General features: G+C 41.0%; 1 protein-coding gene across 2 annotated transcripts in view; it reads left to right on the top strand.

The window, feature by feature from the left end:
- jag2b (jagged canonical Notch ligand 2b) overlaps positions 1 to 9,075 on the top strand; it is a 50,098-nt gene extending 41,023 nt beyond the window's left edge. For both annotated transcript variants that reach the window (XM_047388333.1, XM_047388332.1), the window contains 12 exons: positions 91 to 204; positions 357 to 470; positions 1,732 to 1,845; positions 2,198 to 2,314; positions 3,183 to 3,210; positions 3,753 to 3,838; positions 4,755 to 4,868; positions 5,009 to 5,124; positions 5,407 to 5,664; positions 5,778 to 5,909; positions 6,525 to 6,675; positions 6,767 to 9,075. In XM_047388333.1, the coding sequence (XP_047244289.1) occupies positions 91 to 204; positions 357 to 470; positions 1,732 to 1,845; positions 2,198 to 2,314; positions 3,183 to 3,210; positions 3,753 to 3,838; positions 4,755 to 4,868; positions 5,009 to 5,124; positions 5,407 to 5,664; positions 5,778 to 5,909; positions 6,525 to 6,675; positions 6,767 to 7,281 (1,859 nt within the window). In that variant the 3' untranslated portion in view covers positions 7,282 to 9,075. The remainder of the gene's footprint in view (positions 1 to 90; positions 205 to 356; positions 471 to 1,731; positions 1,846 to 2,197; positions 2,315 to 3,182; positions 3,211 to 3,752; positions 3,839 to 4,754; positions 4,869 to 5,008; positions 5,125 to 5,406; positions 5,665 to 5,777; positions 5,910 to 6,524; positions 6,676 to 6,766) is intronic.
- Positions 9,076 to 19,070: the final 9,995 nt, after the last annotated feature.

Genomic DNA, 19,070 nt, shown 5'->3' with positions numbered 1-19,070 from the left:
TGCTTTTGAAGATGTCGCCTTCAGAGCAAAACACTTTCTCAAGTATTTGCTAAATGGAAACAAAAAATATCTTTCATTTCTTTGTTTCAGATATCAACGACTGCGTCAGCAACCCATGTAAGAACGGTGGGACCTGCATTGATGGATTAAACTCCTTTCAGTGCTTCTGTCCGGATGGCTGGGAGGGTCAGCTCTGTGACCTCAGTGAGTTCGTCTTCTGTTTGGAAAATTTCTGCAGCTTTCATAAGAGAAAATAACACCTGGGGTGGAGCCCCTAGTTGCGCTGCGCCCAATCTCTTTGTATGGGTTGGAGTTAGGTTATTATTGAAGAGTGAGTCATCTTTCTCCTTCCTCAGACGTCAACGAGTGCAGACACAACCCTTGCAAAAATGGTGGACGCTGCATTGACTTGGTGAATGACTTCTACTGCGAGTGCACTGGTGACTGGAAGGGCAAGACCTGCCATTCCCGTGAGTTATGTTCCCTCTTGTTAGTGTGGGTGTTTATCAACAGCTTTCAGCTCCCTTCAGCAGCACATGTTTGCATGTTATGGCCACCATATTCAGCTCATTTATGGGGTCTATTTACAACTAGTTGTTACTAATTTGCACTGGTCAACGAATTGGTAGTCACTGGAAGTCTGAGAAAGTAAACTGGTTTAATTCAGTTGTATACAAAATATAATTCAATACGATTGATGCTAGGAAATCCACGAACACACAATTTAGTATGATTACTTCATATTTAATACTGTCAGGTTCATTGAATTGATAATGATAAATGGGATAGATAAATGAAAAACAACAAGGTTAGATTTACGTGCGTACAGCAAAGAATTGGTCAGGACTTCGTGGGTTGTCCCATCTGCAGCTGAAGCCTTTAACATTATCGCTAAGAGGATGCCTCAGGGTTGGCCAAGGCTGCTCTGTAATCTTTATCTGAAAGGAAGCTTTTAAACCTTGCAATGAAATCCAAAACCATGAGTTTATTCTAAAACTGAGGAACCTGATCATTCATATATTGATTTCTACAAAGTCTGGAAAAAAGAAAATTGAATATGGGAAAAGATTTGGATTTGCCTATTAAATATCTATTTTGTCTAAACTTTGCAGTCCATGTGACCATCAACCATCCATTTGCTCATGATGGTTGGACAGATTGATATCTGTCCAACCATCAGTCTGTCCTAAAACCTGAGTGTCCTTCTGTCTTCCATCCATCCTTCCATCCATCTGTTCATTCAGCCCTCTATCAACTGCCTATTATCTACCCATTCCTCCTGCCAGGTATTCATTGGTCTGTTCTTACATCTGTTGATTCATGTCTGCTCATCCAAACATCAACTGGTTCTTAGATCAGTCTCTTGTCATCTTTTAGTAAATATATCCTGTCCATCAACCAGTTATTTGTCCATCTATCCATCCATCAGTGTTCCATTAATTTGTCTATTTATTATTTGTCCATCAAATTGTCCATCTGTCTTTCCTTCCCTCCTTACCTTACTTCCTGAGAGCCTTCAGTGTTTGCATCTTCCATATTTACAAAGTACTGTAGAAATATGTGCCATAAATTCATAGTAAATTATTTGTATTTATATTTTGGAAATTTGCTAAAAAGACAGAAACTCTGCCTCCCATTCAGCCAAAAGTAAACCTACAGTCTGACTGAAAAATGTTCATATTGTGATTGGTGAAAATTTAATGAGTTGTCTTTTGGTTTGTTTATGTCCAGGTGAGAGTCAGTGTGATGAAACCACCTGCAGTAATGGAGGCACCTGCTACGACCACGGAGATGCCTTCCGCTGTTCCTGCCCACCTGGCTGGGGAGGAAACACGTGCAACACAGGTGAGGCGTTATAAGGAAGGATTTGTTTCCCTAGAGGTTAATGCTCATAATATGTGTTTTTGCTTCAGCTAGTTTAAGACTGAAATCTGATATGTATTTAGTTGTGATGGAAGCTGCTGAGATTTATCTCCCATGTTGCTAGTGGGGAAATTCTAAACATTTTTAATGTTTCAAATGCATTACTCCTACTGTTTTCATGATTTTCATTGGTTGTCTGTAATTACAGAGTATGTTCTGCAATGTGTTTTCCTCCCAGGTTTTAAAGATAGCTGCCTCTGATTTCCAGGGAAATCTAGTGTTAATGCTTGCGTGTATCTCTGTAATTTGTTTTCCCTCCTCCCACTTTTTCCAGCCAAAAACAGCACTTGTGCCTCTAGTCCTTGTTCCAACGGTGGGACGTGCGTGGGAGCAGGAGACACATTCTCATGTATCTGCAAAGAGGGCTGGGAGGGCCTCACCTGTGGACAAAGTTAGTACCCTTGCATAGCTTTTAATGTAACTAGCAGGAAATGCACTGTAACTTAAGTTATTCTTTTATCTAAGGGGCCATTTATTTTTTAGCCTTGTAGATTAGATGCACTGATCAAAGATTTTGTGGTCGGTTTCACCGATTTTTACAAGACAGGTTATGGCTCTCAAACTTTTTTGTTCGCCTCAATGTAGAAATGCATCATATCACAAGAAATTCATTTTTCCTACACGATCCTCCTTGATTGAGTCTTTCTGGTGTGGCAGCCTGAATAAACGGTCAAGATGCTGCCGTACAAAATACTTTTCTTTTTAAATTATGTTCTTAAAGCCTTTGTGATTCCTCAGACCTCACCGATACTGAAAATGGCGCACTTTGATTCTTCCCTCACTTAAATACTTCCACAATGAAGAAAATTGCTCTCAGTGCCACCTGGCAGTGCTTGGTGTGTTGCATTCACTGATCGCAACAAAGATCTTCATTTTAGGTTCTGACTTGCAGACCACTCATCAGTCATCTCTGCGCATCTCTATTGAAGACACATTACATTCCAAGAAGATTTTTTAAACTCTTGGAAAACTTTCACATATGTGCAAGACTTTATGGGTCATAGTATTACACGTGATATAAGCAAGGATTAATTATTCAAGTCTGCAAATTCAGGCCAAAACCTTCACAACATTTGCAACACAATGAAATAAACTATGAATAAAGATTTGTCGCATTGAATTTTGTGTGCAGAAAATTGCATCATGTCAAGATGATTTTCTTCATTTCCCCCTCAGTGGTGTTATATTCTCTAAATTGATGCAGAGTAAATCACTGGTTTCTCCAAACTACCTTAATACATTTTTTTTTTCTTCAACAGACATTGATGACTGCAATCCTCATCCATGGTATGTAATGCTTATCATCTTGCGCACCTGCACACATATTTTCTTGTCTCCCTGCATTATCGCCACACTTCACAAAGACGTTGTTGGCTGTAGGGGTGACGGACCTTAAAGTCCAGTGGAACCTACCTTTAAAATCAAGCCTCAACAGGGGGTCATCTCACAGGGGGGAGAGACGAGGTGGGCACTGATATTGAATAGGACAGTGAGAGGTGGGAGTTTTGTGGGGAGGACAAGAGTCCCACCGACCTTGTGGTGAATGCGGGGGGTTGGGTTAGTGGCAAAGGGGAGTTGTAAGGGTTCATTCTTACTGTGCGACCTGAGGGGAGTGCAGCTTTAAGGAGAAATGGAGGGAAGGCATGATGAGGAGGGGAGGGGAGGGACTGGACACACCTATTAGCATCTGAAAGGTGGAGGCTTGTATTGATGAGCTGAATTGAGCTTTGTGACCTGCACCACTAACATGCACACCCACAAACGACGTACTCTGCTGCAGCTGGAAAGGATGTCCAGCCTCATCCAATCATGCTTCTTTCCTCCTGCAGTTACAATGGTGGGCTCTGTGTGGATGGAGTCAACTGGTTTCGCTGTGAGTGTGCCCCTGGGTTTGCTGGTCCAGACTGCAGAATAAGTGAGTAAAATACTGAAATACCCTGTAATTCTTTAAAAAAAAAAAGGTTTAATGTTCAAAATGCCCTAGATGCTAATATTTTCTTGGCACCACTGTATAGTAGGATGTATTAAGGGAGGCAGCTTCAAGAATGGTAATGTCCAAAATGAATCTGACAAATTGACAGCTAAAAGCTAGCCCTCTACCCTTTTCTTTGTTCTTTGACACCTCAAGGGTCAGAGGTCATTCCTCCTCCATACTCACACGGTCAAGCTTTCACACACAGAAGACAAATTACCCAGTGACCCTGAAACTCTTCTGTTCCTTTGTTTGGACCGGATAGTGTTCACCTATGTTGTCTAGCTTGAATATGAGAATTCTCATCTATATTGAGTTTTCATGATAATATGGACAACAAAGATCAAAGGTTTCCTACAGATTTTTAGGGCACCCTGAAGCTGAGATCTTTCCAATATTTTATGCTCTGTGGCATTGATCTACCAGACCCTGACAAAACCTTCCATGGTTTTGGCCTCTTATTCCACATCGGGTCACAGGCACAACAGGTCCAGAAAGGGGAAACCCAGACATTCATCTCCCTACCAGCTCTTGGGAGATCACAAGGCATATGTTTGCTACCTTACAGAGGGAGCTCATTTTGACTGCTTGTATGTTGGACCTTGTTCTTGTCAGTCTTGATCCATGTTTCTGCCGGAGCATAGATGGATCTAGAATTCAAGAGCTTTGCAGTTCTAGAGACGCTCCTCACCCCTAATATAATTTGCATGTTTCACAGTTTCTTAAATCCCCTTACTAGTATTGGTCTGAGTCTTTACCGTGTACTGGTAGTTTTGCTGGAAATACTTGTAAGTTTTAGACTGATCTCATGAAAACTAGTGCTGAAATTTATTTTTGTTGCTCTTCTTTCTCCATATAGATATTAACGAGTGCCAGTCTTCTCCCTGTGCCTATGGAGCCACTTGTGTGGATGAGATCAATGGCTTCCGGTGCATGTGTCCTCTTGGTAGATCAGGAGCCAGATGCCAAGAATGTAATTACCTTTATTTTTGGTCAGACTTTAATAAAGTTTGTTTTTTAGTATTCTCATTATTGCACCAACTAATTTTCTCAACCATCACAGCAAATATCCAGTTGCTAAAGCTCAACATGACCGTGTCTGCTTGTTTGTAGTCATAGGCACTGGGAAGACTTGTCACTATGCTGGGCTGCAGTTTCCCCATGGTAGCCATTGGGAGGAGGAGTGCAACAACTGCCATTGCATCAATGGCAAAGTGCACTGCACAAAGGTACACAGGCTCTTCTAAACACTCACGGCAGTTTTTAGTGGATGGGTTTTCCTAAGGCCACTTCATGCTGATTAAAAATTGCCAGCATCTCCACAGTGCATCATAGTAGAATAGAAATGCACAGTCTGTGGAAACCTGTACGAAGACTTTTCATGCAGTTTGAGTTTTAAAATTCAAAGAGCAAATATATTTACTAGTTAACCTAAACAAGAAATGTAAAATTAGAGCTGGAAATGAAATTATCGGGCAAAAAAGTTTAACATTTTGACCCTATGTCGCCAGGTGCTGTGTGGTCGCCGCCCCTGCCGGCTCGACCAATCAGATCAGAAAAAGGAACAGAAATCCTGTTCAGCTGGACAGGAGTGTCTGGAGCACAGCTACTACACCTGCTTCTCCCACCCTTGCGATCAGTGGGGGGTTTGTTCGATGGCTGGACCCCCACCTCCCCAAGCAACCACCAAGTGCCAGCCAAACAGCGTTCATTTGGACAACAGCTGTGGCCGCATAACTCTTGTTTTCAACAGAGACAAAGTACCGCCTGTGAGTCATCGCTCATGTATCATTTTTCCTGTAGCAGCCTGTGGTTTTGAGTTCTCCTGAAATTTGTACTGGTACTGATAAGTCTATGCATCTGCTTGCATGCGTATATGCAGGGGACCACTGTGGAGAATATTTGCTTTGAGCTGAGGTATCTTCCTGACACCAGAAGCTTGGCAAAAGACCATGCCCTTCTTATTTTGTGCGACCTCTCCAATTCAAATCCAGATGCTGTAGAGGTGGCTATTGTAAGTAAATTACCCAACTACAGCACATATTCTATATTGCCACATTTTAACCAAGGGCACAGTGCAGCTTGTTTTTCTTCTATTTAATGTTGGATTAGCATTTTTGTTTACAAAAAATGTATACTTTAGTTAAAGGCTATCAGAGAATTCAGTGTCGCTTATCAAATATATATTGTTGAAACAAGACTTCAAGATCAACTAATATGCAGACCTAACCAGCTATTAAAAACAAAACATTTAGAATTACCGTACAATAAATCTAAATTACTACCATAATGGTACCATAATGGTGGAAATGAACTAAGATAAATTTGGATGGTTCAGGAAAATGTCCTTATTAAAAGGCTTAAAGTTGTTTCATTCAAAGCTAGGAGCTTTCTCCAGTTCAGTTCAGTTTACTTTCTTATTAAGCAAATTACCGGTTTGGGCAAAGCCCATTGTTTACTGAGATTGTCTCAACAATCACCAGATTTAAAACATCTGCACTGTGTGAACTTGCTTGTTGACGACTAGAATGTAGATGTTTGTCTTTGTGTAAAAATAACAAAAAAAAAGTATTGCACATGACTTCTGCTTCTCTTTTTTTGAGCTTTTTTGTGTTCTGTTTTTGCTCAGTCTTTTCAGCCAGAGAATCTCCAGGACCACAGTCTAATCCAGGAGGCTGCCAGTGCCATTGTGGGCACCTTATCTAAGAGGCACAACAGCACCGTAATGCTGGCAGTCATAGAGGTGAAAGTAGAGAAACAGATCATGCCCTCTACAGTGGGTGAGTATTGATGACGGAAGGTATATCCCAAGGATTTGGTAGAGCTCCTGTTTAGTTGACTAATTTTTCTTTCCTGTCTTGTACACCACAGCTTACCTGGTGCCTCTTCTGTGCTCCCTCTTCTGTTTGCTCTGCCTCTTCTGCGTCATTGTTTGTGTGTGGTGGACACGGAAACGGAGAAAAGAGTGTGAGAGGACCATGCAATCGGCTCCTGATGGTAACGTAAACAACCAGTGGGAACCACTGCGCCTCGTCGTGGGACGTCAGCAGCAGCAACAGCTGAAAGAGAACAACAGGGAGGTCGAGCAGGAGCGCAAAAAGCTCATGGGTCACTCCTATCGGACGTGTGATGATGAGGAGGAGGAGACGGAGGGTGAGCTTGAGCTCGAGGAGTGTGGTGGAGCGGAGGCAGGAAAGGAGCTCATTTATAAGTACTCTAAAACTGCCGTGCAGTCCAGTGGGGGAGTGATCTGTACCCTACACAGTTCCAGTTCGCCTCTTAAAGCACCCCACCGGACCCAAGGCTACAACCCTAAAAACAACTGCTGGAAAAATGTCAGCGCTGTCTTGACTAGTCAGAAAGAGCTCAAAGACCATTGTGTGTAAGAAAATTAAAGAAAGAACAATGCAGAAGCAAGCGAAGCTGCAAGGCAGCTACTATTCTATTATGTTTAAGACTTCTTTTGAAAAGAAAACAAGGCTTTGTGTTTAAGAAGCCATTCTTTGCTTTGGTTTATGTTTTTGTCACTGTCGCCGAAGATGATTTCATTTTTTATTTTTATTTTCCCTCATTCAGGAGGTTCAAGCACAGTGAACATCTTATTTTTGCTCCTTATTTGTTACTTTTCGTTGCATACAGAAGGCGCTGAAATGTAATATTATTTCAGGAGGTGAAAGAAGCTCCCTGCTTTTTTTTAGTTATGGAATTCTGCTATTTAACATTTGAATTATTAAAATGGAGTAAAAAAAAAGCTGTAAAAAGATTGTTTACAGGCTGTTATGATTTTGTGAAATGTCAGTGCACTCTAAGGATTTGGATGAAAATGGACTGTTTTCTCCGTCACCTTCCAGCTTTGCCCACTGTTCCACCTGTGGCTGTCATGCCTTACCAAAACATTGGCCTGGAGGGGGAGAGGGGACAGAAACCCCAGTGCCTACTACGTGGCCTTCCATGTTTTTTTTTGTTGTTTATTTCTTTTCTCCTGTGTCTCAGTTGTCTTGGCTGAAAGCTGTATTTGTAATATTTTGCAGTATTTGAGTTGGTAGCAAGTGCCTTTTTCTGAGAGCTGTTGTGGCTCCAAGTCGTGTTGCCCAGTTTGACCTCCTTGTTCTCTGATCTCGAAGGGATTCTTGTACATTAAAGAGTTCAATTTCACAGCAATGCCATTCAAGGTATTTGATCAAAGCAGAAATGACTAGTATGCTGTACATACTTGTAAATACTTAAATGAGTCGCTGTGTATATTTGAAATAAGTAACTTAAAGACAAGTCACACATTTTTATTATTAATATTTTTATTTTTTTTTACAATGTCATTTCTTTTATTTATGTCAGTTGATATAAGCAGGTTTTATAACAATATCCAGAGTCCCACAGTTCTTTACAAAGAGGTACCGCCTATGAAGGATTTTTTTGAAGGGTTTAAAAATGGTTTGGAACTGAGATCCAGTTTTTGTTTAAATTTTGTTTGTAATTTGCAGGATTTAAATTATAAAACACAATAATTCTCTTATAGTAAAATACCTAATTACTGCTATTACAATGCGGGAGGGGACACTCTTTAAGATTCTTTTAAGCTTTCATGTAACAAAAAGCGTTAAAGTTTTCAAACCATTTCTAACCCCATCAAAAATCCTTTGATTTCAGGTGCCTTAATGTAATAATTTATTACTTTCCTATTTGTGTTTAACTTTTTTGCTGTTGGTTTGTTTCCACTTGTTAAGGAACCTAATTTTCTCGTGTGGTGTATGATGGTGTGTTTTATTCGCCAGAGTAAAACTCTCCATTTCTCTCACTTGCTTGTCTACGGTTTGGAGAAAATAAAAATTCAGCAATCCACAATAGCAGTTCTGAATGTGGATCTCAGTGGGTCAAATGTGGGTTTAGTGTATTTGCTTCATGTTTGGTTCAAAGGCATGAATAAAGGGAACAATGTTTGCTGATCCAGGAATATTTTTTGCTGTCATGCAAATGTGTTTTATTCAGTTACCAACTCTATTTCAAAGGGCAAAAGTTTTACCCCCTTTTTCACACCATGTTGATGTCTCAAAACGACATTGTATTTCTGTAAATGGGACACAGCTAAAATAAAGATGCATCATTGTTGAATATGCATATTGTATATGATTTTTGTTCAAGGGAAATCAGTAAAATTTGTACAAAGTAAAAAGTTTACCGTCTTTCAGTGAGTTTCAGAGTTTTCTGTTTTAAATTTCTGTCCCACTCATTTAGATCAGTTCTGGCTTCCATATTTAGTTCTGTACTAGAGATTAAGAATTCGTGAAATCCCAAGAGAAAAATTATTTTAAACTATGTTTTGTGAACTATGGGGAACTTGATGATCGTTTTGTAAATGTATTTAATGGATTGCTACCACAGACATGGTTACATTGTCAGTTATTAACTGCACAGCCACCGGTAGTTTCCAGGAGGGATGGCAGACCTTTAGAGCTCTAATTCAGTTAACTCTTAGTGTCTAGTGCTATAGAGTCTCCCGAGTCAATAAGACTGGTTCAGCACTGTAGTACAATAATAAAAACCTTTCCGAGATGTTCAACCGAAAACAAAACCTATTTTCTTAGCAGTTTGAAATGGTCAATCTAGGCTGACTCTCGGTTTTAAGCAGACTTGCTGTCTTTCTTGGTGTATTTCTGCAGATACTGTTAAAGATCTATTATATAGTAAACATTTTACTGTGCCACCTACCATATTTCTTAATTTGGCTTTGTTTGCCAAACACATTTTTCAGATCACAAAACAATATTTCATTATCTGGCAAAGATAACCAGAGTAAATGCGAAATGGTCAGTCAGTCATTTCCTACCGCTTATTCCATAGTGGGTCACGGGGGAGCTGGTGCCTATCTCCAGCAGTCTATGGGCGAAAGGCAGGGTACACCCTGGACAGGTCGCCAGTCCATCGCAGGGCAACACACAACCATACACACACACTCATTCATACACCTAAGGGCAATTTAGAGTTACCAATTAACAGGCATGTTTTTGGACTGTGGGAGGAAGCCGGAGTACCCGGTGAGAACCCACGCATGCATGGGGAGAACATGCAAACTCCATGCAGAAAGACCCCAGGACCTTCTTGCTGCAAGGCAACAGTGCTACCAACTGCGCCACTGTGCAGCCCACAGTGCAAAATACTCTTTTCAAATTATTTTGTTTTTAAAGAGGGAAAAAAGCTATTCCAAACTAGCTGGCCCTATGTGAAAAGCAATATGCCCTTATAGATTCTGATGGAAATAATTGTGCCAGAGTTTCATCACATGGTAAATAAAATAACATGGAATAAGAGAATAATGTAAAATATCTAACAGATGAACATGGACAGAAACATCAAAATGTATATTGTAATACAGAATTGTTATTGTCCCATGTGGAGAAAGAGTAGTTAAAAAGTTTGATAGCCACTGGGAGGAAGGACTTCTTGTGACGTTCTGTAGAGCACCTCACTGGTCTCAGTATACGACTGAAAGTGCTGCGGTACAAGACCAAAGTGATATGCAGGGGGTGTGATTCATTCAGGATGTTTCCTCAGCATCCTCTGCTAAGGACTGGAGTTTCATTCCCTGGACAGAGCCAGCTCTCCTGATGAGCTTTTCAAGTCTGTTTGCATCAGCTGTCTTCACCCTACTGCCCCAGCACACCACAGCGTAAAACATTACACTGGAGACCATTGAGTAATAAAACATCTGCAGCATGGTCCTGCAGATGTTAAAAGACCCAAGTCTCCTCAGAAAAAAGAAGAAACTCTGCCCTTTCTTGTAGAGGGCATTGGTGTTAACTGTCCAGTTTATTGTCTATGTGGACCCCCAGGTACTTATAACAGTCTACAATGTCTACCTCAGTACCCTTGATGTTGATAGGATTGGTGGTGTGCTCTTTTTCCTGTAGTCCACCTTGTTCAGTTTCTCCTGAACTGAGTTGTAGGTGGTTCTGTCCAGACCTTACAAAGCTGACCTCACGCTCCTATATTCAACCTCCTGGTTACTGGTGATGTAGCCCGCAATGCCAGAGACATCCGAGAACTTCTGCCGACACCAGAATTGTGAGCTGTACCTCCAGTCTGAGGTGTAGAGTGTGGTCGACTAGTGAGGTAGTCCCCAATCCAGGTCATGACTTCCACAGTGCTGCCTGCCCTGTTCAGGTGCGAGTAGGCTCTGTGCCGCATGTAGATGATGGCGCAATCAACTCCAATACATGGCTTGTATGCGAGCTGAAGGGGGTCCAAATGTGGTTCCACCACTGGTTGGGTGTGTTTTAGGACAACCCTCTCCAGTGCCTTCATGGCATGTGATGTCAAGGCCACGGCTCAATAGTCATTCTGTGTAAACCTAATAACTAGTTGTGCCACCTTTAGCAGCAACATCTGTGGTCAAGCCTTTGTCATAACTGGCAGTGAGAGTTTTACATCAAAGTTGATGCATCTTGGCCTTCTTTGCAGTCACATTTGGGTGTTTTTGTATAAGAGTAGTCTGATTAATGCTATTCCACAGCTTCCTAATCAGATTCAAGTCCGGACTTTCACGAGGCCACTCTTTGTTTTTTAGTCAGTGGTGGACTGGCAGGTGTGTTTTGGATAATTTTCCTGGTGCATAACCCAGGTGCTATTGAGCCATATTCACCATCAAGATTTTCAGGTAAAGAGCAAAATTCATGGGTCCGTCAATTAGCGTCAATCGTCCAGATCCTGAAGCGGCAAAGCAGCTCCAGATCACACTGCCATTATTGTTTGTCAGTACAATGTTATTTTTCTGAAATGCTCTGAAGACTACAAAAACAACCTTCTCCAAATACAGTGATTTGTCATTGTAATGGTTTTATTATGTCATGTTTACTCTCATGATAAACTGCTAATACTTTGACTTATTTCATCCCAAAAAAGTGTTTTTGCTTGGGTTAACCAGAAATTATCTGAAATCTCTAAACAATGAGGGACTTCATCAGTAATCGAGATAGTCAGAATCAGAATCAGAATCAGAAAAGCTTTATTGCCAAGTACGTTTTTGGACATACAAGGAATTTGTTTTGGCGTAGTCGGTGCAATACAATACAAATTAAACAGTATAAACATCATATATCTACAATATAATATAAATATATGTGCACAGTTTTAAGTGAGTGAGAGTAAGTATAGAGCAGTATAAGATGCAAGAGCAATACAACAGTGCAGTTAGGTAACCCTAACCCAAAAAAAGTGGGGGGGGGGGGGGGGGGGGGGGGGGGGAGTGTCAGGGTGGTTTCCGGGCTTTGTTAACCAGGCTGGTGGCAGATGGGAAAAAACTGTTCTTGTGGCGTGAGGTTTTGGTCCGGATGGACCGCAGCCTCCTGCCAGAGGGGAGAGTCTCAAAGAGTCTGTGACCGGGGTGGGAGGGATCAGCCAGAATCTTCCCTGCCCGCTTCAGGGTCCTGGAGGTGTACAGTTCCTGGAGCGACAGTAGACTGCAGCCAATCACCTTCTCAGCAGACCGAATGACACGCTGCAGCCTGCCCTTATCCTTGGCTGTAGCAGCGGCGTACCAGATGGTGATGGAGGAGGTGAGGATGGACTCAATGATGGCTGTGTAGAAGTGCACCATCATAGTCTTTGGCAGGTTGAATTTCTTCAGCTGCCGCAGGAAGAACATCCTCTGCTGGGCTTTCTTGATGAGGGAGCTGATGTTTGGCTCCCACTTGAGATCCTGGGAGATGATGGTTCCCAGGAAGCGGAAAGATTCCACAGTGTCAATTGTGGAGTCACAGAGGGTGATGGGGGCAGGTGGGGCTGGGTTCTGCCTGAAGTCCACAACCATCTCCACTGTCTTTAGAGCGTTGAGCTCAAGGTTGTTCTGGCTGCACCAGTCCAACAGATGGTCCACCTCCCATCTGTACGCGGACTCGTCACCATCAGAGATGAGTCCGATCAGGGTGGTGTCGTCCGCAAACTTCAGAAGCTTGACAGACTGGTGACTGGAGGTGCAGCTGTTGGTGTACAGGGAGAAGAGCAGAGGAGAGAGAACACAGCCTTGGGGGGAACCGGTGCTGATGGTCAGGGAGTCAGAGACGTGCTTCCCCAGCCTCACGCGCTGCTTCCTGTCAGACAGGAAGTCAGTGATCCACCTGCAGGTGGAGTCGGGCACACTCAGCTGGGAGAGCTTCTCCTGTAGCAGAACTGGGACGATGGTGTTGAAGGCAGAGCTGAAATCCACAAACAGGATTCTGGCGTAGGTTCCTGTGGAGTCCAGGTGCCGGAGAATGAAGTGAAGGTTGTGGTGTTGATATCTCATTCTAGCTGAAAATCACGTGTCATAAATGAATTTTATTGTTATATTAGCCTCAACTGTCATAACAAAATGGCAAAAAACTTAAAAAAAAAAAAAAAAAAGTCTTTCTCAACATATTCATCATCTTAAGGAAACAATTTTGTCGTCGTTTCTTTGTGGTCTCAAGAAAAAAAAATTACATAAACATTCATTAGAATTCTCGACGTCGGCGTTTGAACATCAATTGACCTAAGTAAAAAAGTTGTTCTTGCAACTTAAAAAGAAATGTTAATAAAGTTGGTGCCCTGACTGATAAGATAGTTTTTAGGAAACCTCTGAAGAGATTTGCTGAACTGTTGGTCATTTACAACAAAAGCCAAGCAAACAAACAAAAGCTGTTACAAGATATTTGTTCTACTTGCACAGTAAGCCAAGTAATATATCTGGAGAATTTAAATCTCAGTAAAACATACATGTTAAGTAGGTTATGAGACTTTATCTCAGCCTAACTTTTTTTACATTTACTTGGTGATTCATTTCTTCAGGTGGCCCTGTATAACCTGCCCTTTCTCTCTGTATGGGCTGAGGAGGATCTCGATCGATTGATCCAATAACCTCACCACTCTGCCCACATCCTGGCTGGCTCTCACTCCCACTACACCAATAGAACCTCCTCTCCTGCTCTGGGCCGATCCATTCTCCGCCAATGGGAGGCTGGCGTGATTGTCTCTGACGGGGTGTTGGTGTGGTGGGACGCTTTACCTCCTGGAGTCTCATGGGTGCCCCAGGCTGGTGCTAATGGGACCTTCTCTTGTCGGAAAGGCCGGATCGAGTTACACAGCTAGCTTTATGGAAGAGTTTGCGTCGTCATTCAAGAGGGGGAAGGAAGCTGATGATGTTTACAGATATGAAGATCAGCACTATCATATCCTGTAAATAGGGTCTGGTTTATGCATCCCAACCTTATTTTTCATGTCTATCTTTCCCTTTTCCCTTGTTTAACTACAGTTGAAGATGAGCTGTATTCTTAAAGCAGGATCTGTTTCTTATAAATATGACTAACAAATTCATACAATATTTTTTCTCAAATAGGTCAAAACCTATTTTAGGTTCACTTGATTATGCAGATTGCAAAGTTAGATAATCTGAGCTACAGTTAATATGTTTTTGGAATCTTTTTAAACCTACAAAACTAAACGCATAGAACTGAAACCAGATATATTTACATCCACTTCATTAAACCTTTTTTATAAATTAAGATTGTCCCTGAGTGCAATTGAAAACATCAAGGGTACTGGATTTTTTTTATCTTTCTTTGGGGGTAATGGCTTCCTTCTTGCTAAATGACCTTTCAGCCCATGATGGTACAGGACTTGTTTCACCATGGATAACCACACTCCCTTACCAGCTTTAGCCAGGATCTTTATAAGGTATTCTGATTTAGTTTTGGTGTTGATATGCAGATTTAAAACCAAACCCCTTCAATCTCAAGGAAAAAGAACCAATCTCCTTCCTGAATAGTGTACATTCATTCCTATACTGTTTATATTTATGTATAATTGTTTGGCCAGAGGATTGTTGTAAGTTCAGGCATTTTGAAGTTTTATCCAACGATGAACCAAACTTGTTGATGTCCATAATTCTCCTTCTTTTATCTTACCTGATTTCTTTTGGTCCTTCCATGATGTCACACAAGAAAGCAATGTGTTTTAGGTGTTGCCTTAAATACATCCCAAGGTATACAGTCATATTCAATAAATTAGAATATTATTGAAAAGTTCATTTATTACAGTAACTCCATCAATAAGTGAAACACATTATATAGATTAATTACACACAGACTGATGTTTTCAAGTCTTTTTTTCTGTTAATTATGATGATTTTCTGCTTGCAGCTAATAAAAACACGACATTTAAGATTAGAATATTAAATTAGACTAATAAATAAATAAAATAGGGCTGCACGGTTGCGCAGTTGGTAGCACTGTTGTCTTGCAGCAAGAAGGTCCTGGGTTTGATTCCCCCCTGGGGGTCTTTCTGCATGGAGTTTGCATGTTCTCCCCGTGCATGCGTGGGTTCTCACTGGGTACTCTGGCTTCCTCCCACAGTCCAAAGACATGCCTGTTAGGTTAATTGGTAACTCTAAATTGCCATTAGGTGTATGAATGAGTGTGTGCTTGGTTGTTTGTGTGTTGCCCTGCGATGGACTGGCGACCTGTCCAGGGTGTACCCTGCCTCTCGCCCATAGACTGCTGGAGATAGGCACCAGCTCCCCCGCAACCCACTATGGAATAAGCGGTAGAAAATGACTGACTGACTGACCAGATTAATGGTTGTTATTTTCAAAAGGTGCTTTTAATCTGAAAACAAGTTTTGTCTGAACCCATATTCTAATTTATTGAATATGACCCCTTCATTCAACTCAGATGTTTTAAGCTAACAATTAGAAGCTTACAAAGCCATGATGTCATTATCTGGGCGGTCTCAAGCTGTTTAAAGGCATATTAAGCTTATTGTAAGTAAACTTCTGAATTTGATGAAAGTAATTTTTTTTTAAATCCACTAAAATTTTTCTACTCGTTATTCTGGGATGTAGCAAAAAAAAAAAAAAAAAAAATTAGTAACCGTTTAAGTTAAGTCTGACCTAATGTTAAGTCAAGTCACACACACTGACAAAAATATGATGTTGAAAAGATTTTCTGCTAAGCTGTTGACCTGAGTAGAGCCCATTGTTGTTTGATGTTGATCCCTTTTTATATCTAATGGTAAATAATAGAACTGTGTATGCAGTGCCATTGCTTGGTAAAAGGCAGTAGAAGTGTGTTGCCAAGCTGTCTTTGTGCCTGTCAACATCAATAACCCCCACTGATTCCAGACTGCATTGGTAAACTGACACCAGATTCCAAAAGTGGCTCCTTGTCGCAGCCAAGGACATTTCTGCTTAGTGTGCTTGTAAACACGTAGTACTACGCTACTATGCTCGTCTCAAAACCGGTAAAAGGAGCTGGAGAGAAAATTAAACTCAACTGCTGCTGGCCTGTTTTTTCACTGTGTGCATTATCAATGATCTTTACATGGCTTTTTCATGTGCACCTTCTGTGCACACAGACAGACTACTGCCTGTACACTGTGAGAATATTTGGTGAGCACTGCTCCCCGTAACTGCCCTGTACATCTGTTGATGTGGGTCTTTGGGACCATCTGACAGTGAAGGCAGCTGGGTGACAGGGTTTTAGGCTAAGCCCTTTTGCCCCTTTAAACAAACACACACGTACTGAAAGTCTATGTATGCACACACCACTGCAAGCTGACTGACTGAAGCAGCAAAACAAGCCACAGTACACACTGTGTGTGCTTGTATGGGGTATGTTTACTGGCACTGCAGGTCTGTCTTGCCACTGCAGTAACACAAACACACTCTTTCTGCACAGGGATATACGGAGGACACCAACTCGATAATAGGCATAATTGGGCTGGCTAGTGATAGTAGTCTTGGGACTGTGGTGAAAGGAGAATAAGACAGTTATGGTTTGATTTCATGCTAACATGACACAAATTTCCAGAGTTCTTGGTTCTTGAAGCTCAACTATGACTATCCTAACAGTGCATTCACTCATGGGTCCCCAATGGTCTATTGTATCAATTTCTTGATACAAGTAGGACACATTAGCTTGAAGTGAAAAACAAATTACTGCCAGTCATATCTTCCACAATAAAATGGCTTTTCAATGGGATCCCAGAATTTTATGGTTTTTAAAATGTAAAAGTCAAAATATGTTTGTAGGCTTTTGACAAAATTGTAGGTGAACATACATGGTTATCATCTGCTATGCAATGAAAAATAATTACGTCCTAACAGTTTTCCCTCATGGTTGCATAAATAAAGGCAAAAGCATGGGTTCAAGCACACAACCTTGTGGAACTCTGTGGTTTTGTATCTGTAAGCTATAAAGACTCATTTTTATTTATTTTTTGTCAGCTAAAGATATTTCTTAGAGTCACAAATGCCACTAATAACAATAAGACAAATGTGCAGGTTTCAGTTTATTTAATTAACTTTTTATATTTAAATATACAATAGAATATATGAGTTTAATACTAATTAAAATAAACTTCAAAAATATGTCTTATAACAGGAACACTGCTTACCCCCTTACATGCATGACAACATGTAGACAGGGCATGACACCCACAGACAACAGTCAGGGATCTAGAGAGGTCAAAAAGTGAGGGGATAAACAATCTGTGAATTTGCATCTGTTGCCCAAACACAGCCTCAAGAACGTTTCTGCACATAGTGTAGACACACTGGCACACATCTTCATGTGATGGCATAGTGCCAGGTCATGTGCAGCCCTTCTAGGAAGTTATTTTTGTTGAGAATCTGTTCCTAAACAGCTGGTTGGTAGAAGCGAAATCATGACTTCATGTTACCTAAATATAATGTATACAATGCTCACCCCACACCTATCTTTATATGAACTGACAGACGGACAGACTTTGTTGCTTTGTTGGTGTCACCATGTACTTTTCCATCCTCCTGTATATTTTCCTCCCCATATTCCATGCATGTCTGTTTGTACACGATCAACTAAGAGCGTGCAGTGAAACTTAATACGCTGAACGGGGAAATGCAAGGTCAATTTGCACCTCTCCCAGTGATGTCTGGCAGTGTAAAGTACCCTCAGGAGCCTTTGTGAACCGACTTGCCAGTAAGTACAGTGAAATAAAATTAAAAGCTGAAGAACAGTAATAAAAGGGCAGCACGAACGTCTTTGGATTTCTGATATGGGAGTTTAATCTGCTCTTAAATCTGACATCAGGATCTGCATCTGGCAGCGTTGCAGGTTTATTTGAGGTATGCGACTCTAAAAGTGCCAAACAACCACAATATAATATTGTTTCAGTTTGACTTAACAGTCCACAGAAATGAATAAAATGTTTTCGTACTGGTGTGTACAATGTTCAACATCTGTTGTAATGCATTTCAACCTGTAGTTCAGCTTGACAACATTTATTAAAAATTGGTAGGTTTTCATGGTTTTGTTACTACAGTTTGCCTTATTTGGACTTTAGCCTTCTCATGAACCTACAGACTTAATTTCTCCTTTCAGATCCCACGTTTCCAACTGCTAGTCCTATTTTATGTAATTCACTCTATACCTTTATTGATAAAATGCGGCTTACCCTGAGCCAAGTTACATAGGCCAGTATATTTCCAGTATACGTATATCCCATTAATGGTTTAAATACTGTCTCAACTGCATGAGAACTGTTTTTTGATCCTAAGTGCTGACTATTTCTGTAATTTTTTGGGTCTCTGAAAACGTTACAAAGCTCAAGACCTCTAGACTCTTGGGAAAAGGAACATCTAATTAAAATTATCTATTAAACTGCATCATTACCTATTTATCAGAATTTTCAGATGTTACAGTTTTATTTGACCACCCTTACCCAAAGTGTAGTTAGTTTTTTACTGCTGTTTCTCTTTTAATAATGCTTGATGCTAGCTAAGGGCAGTATTTTCATAAATTCAATTAAATGCCGTTTTATTTATATAGCGCCAATTCACAACACATGTTGTCTCAAGGCACTTCACAAAGTCAGGTACATACATTCCAATTAATCCTAACCATTGAACAGTGCAGTCAGATTCAGTTATTTATTCAAATTGGATAAAAAGTTTTTCTATCTAAGGAAACCCAGCAGATTGCATCCAGTCAGTGACTTGCAGCATTCCCTCCTCCTGGATGAGCATGTAGAGACAGTGGACAGTCACTGGCGTTGACTTTGCAGCAATCCCTCATACTGAGCATGCATGTAGCGACAGTGGAGAGGAAAAACTCCCTTTTAACAGGAAGAAACCTCCAGCAGAACCAGGCTCAGTGTGAGCGGCCATCTGCCACAACCGACTGGGGTTTAG

The sequence above is a fragment of the Girardinichthys multiradiatus genome, chromosome 15 (genome assembly GCF_021462225.1).
Source record: "Girardinichthys multiradiatus isolate DD_20200921_A chromosome 15, DD_fGirMul_XY1, whole genome shotgun sequence".
Taxonomy (NCBI): Eukaryota; Metazoa; Chordata; class Actinopteri; order Cyprinodontiformes; family Goodeidae; genus Girardinichthys; species Girardinichthys multiradiatus.
This window is presented reverse-complemented; position numbering and strand designations above follow the sequence as displayed.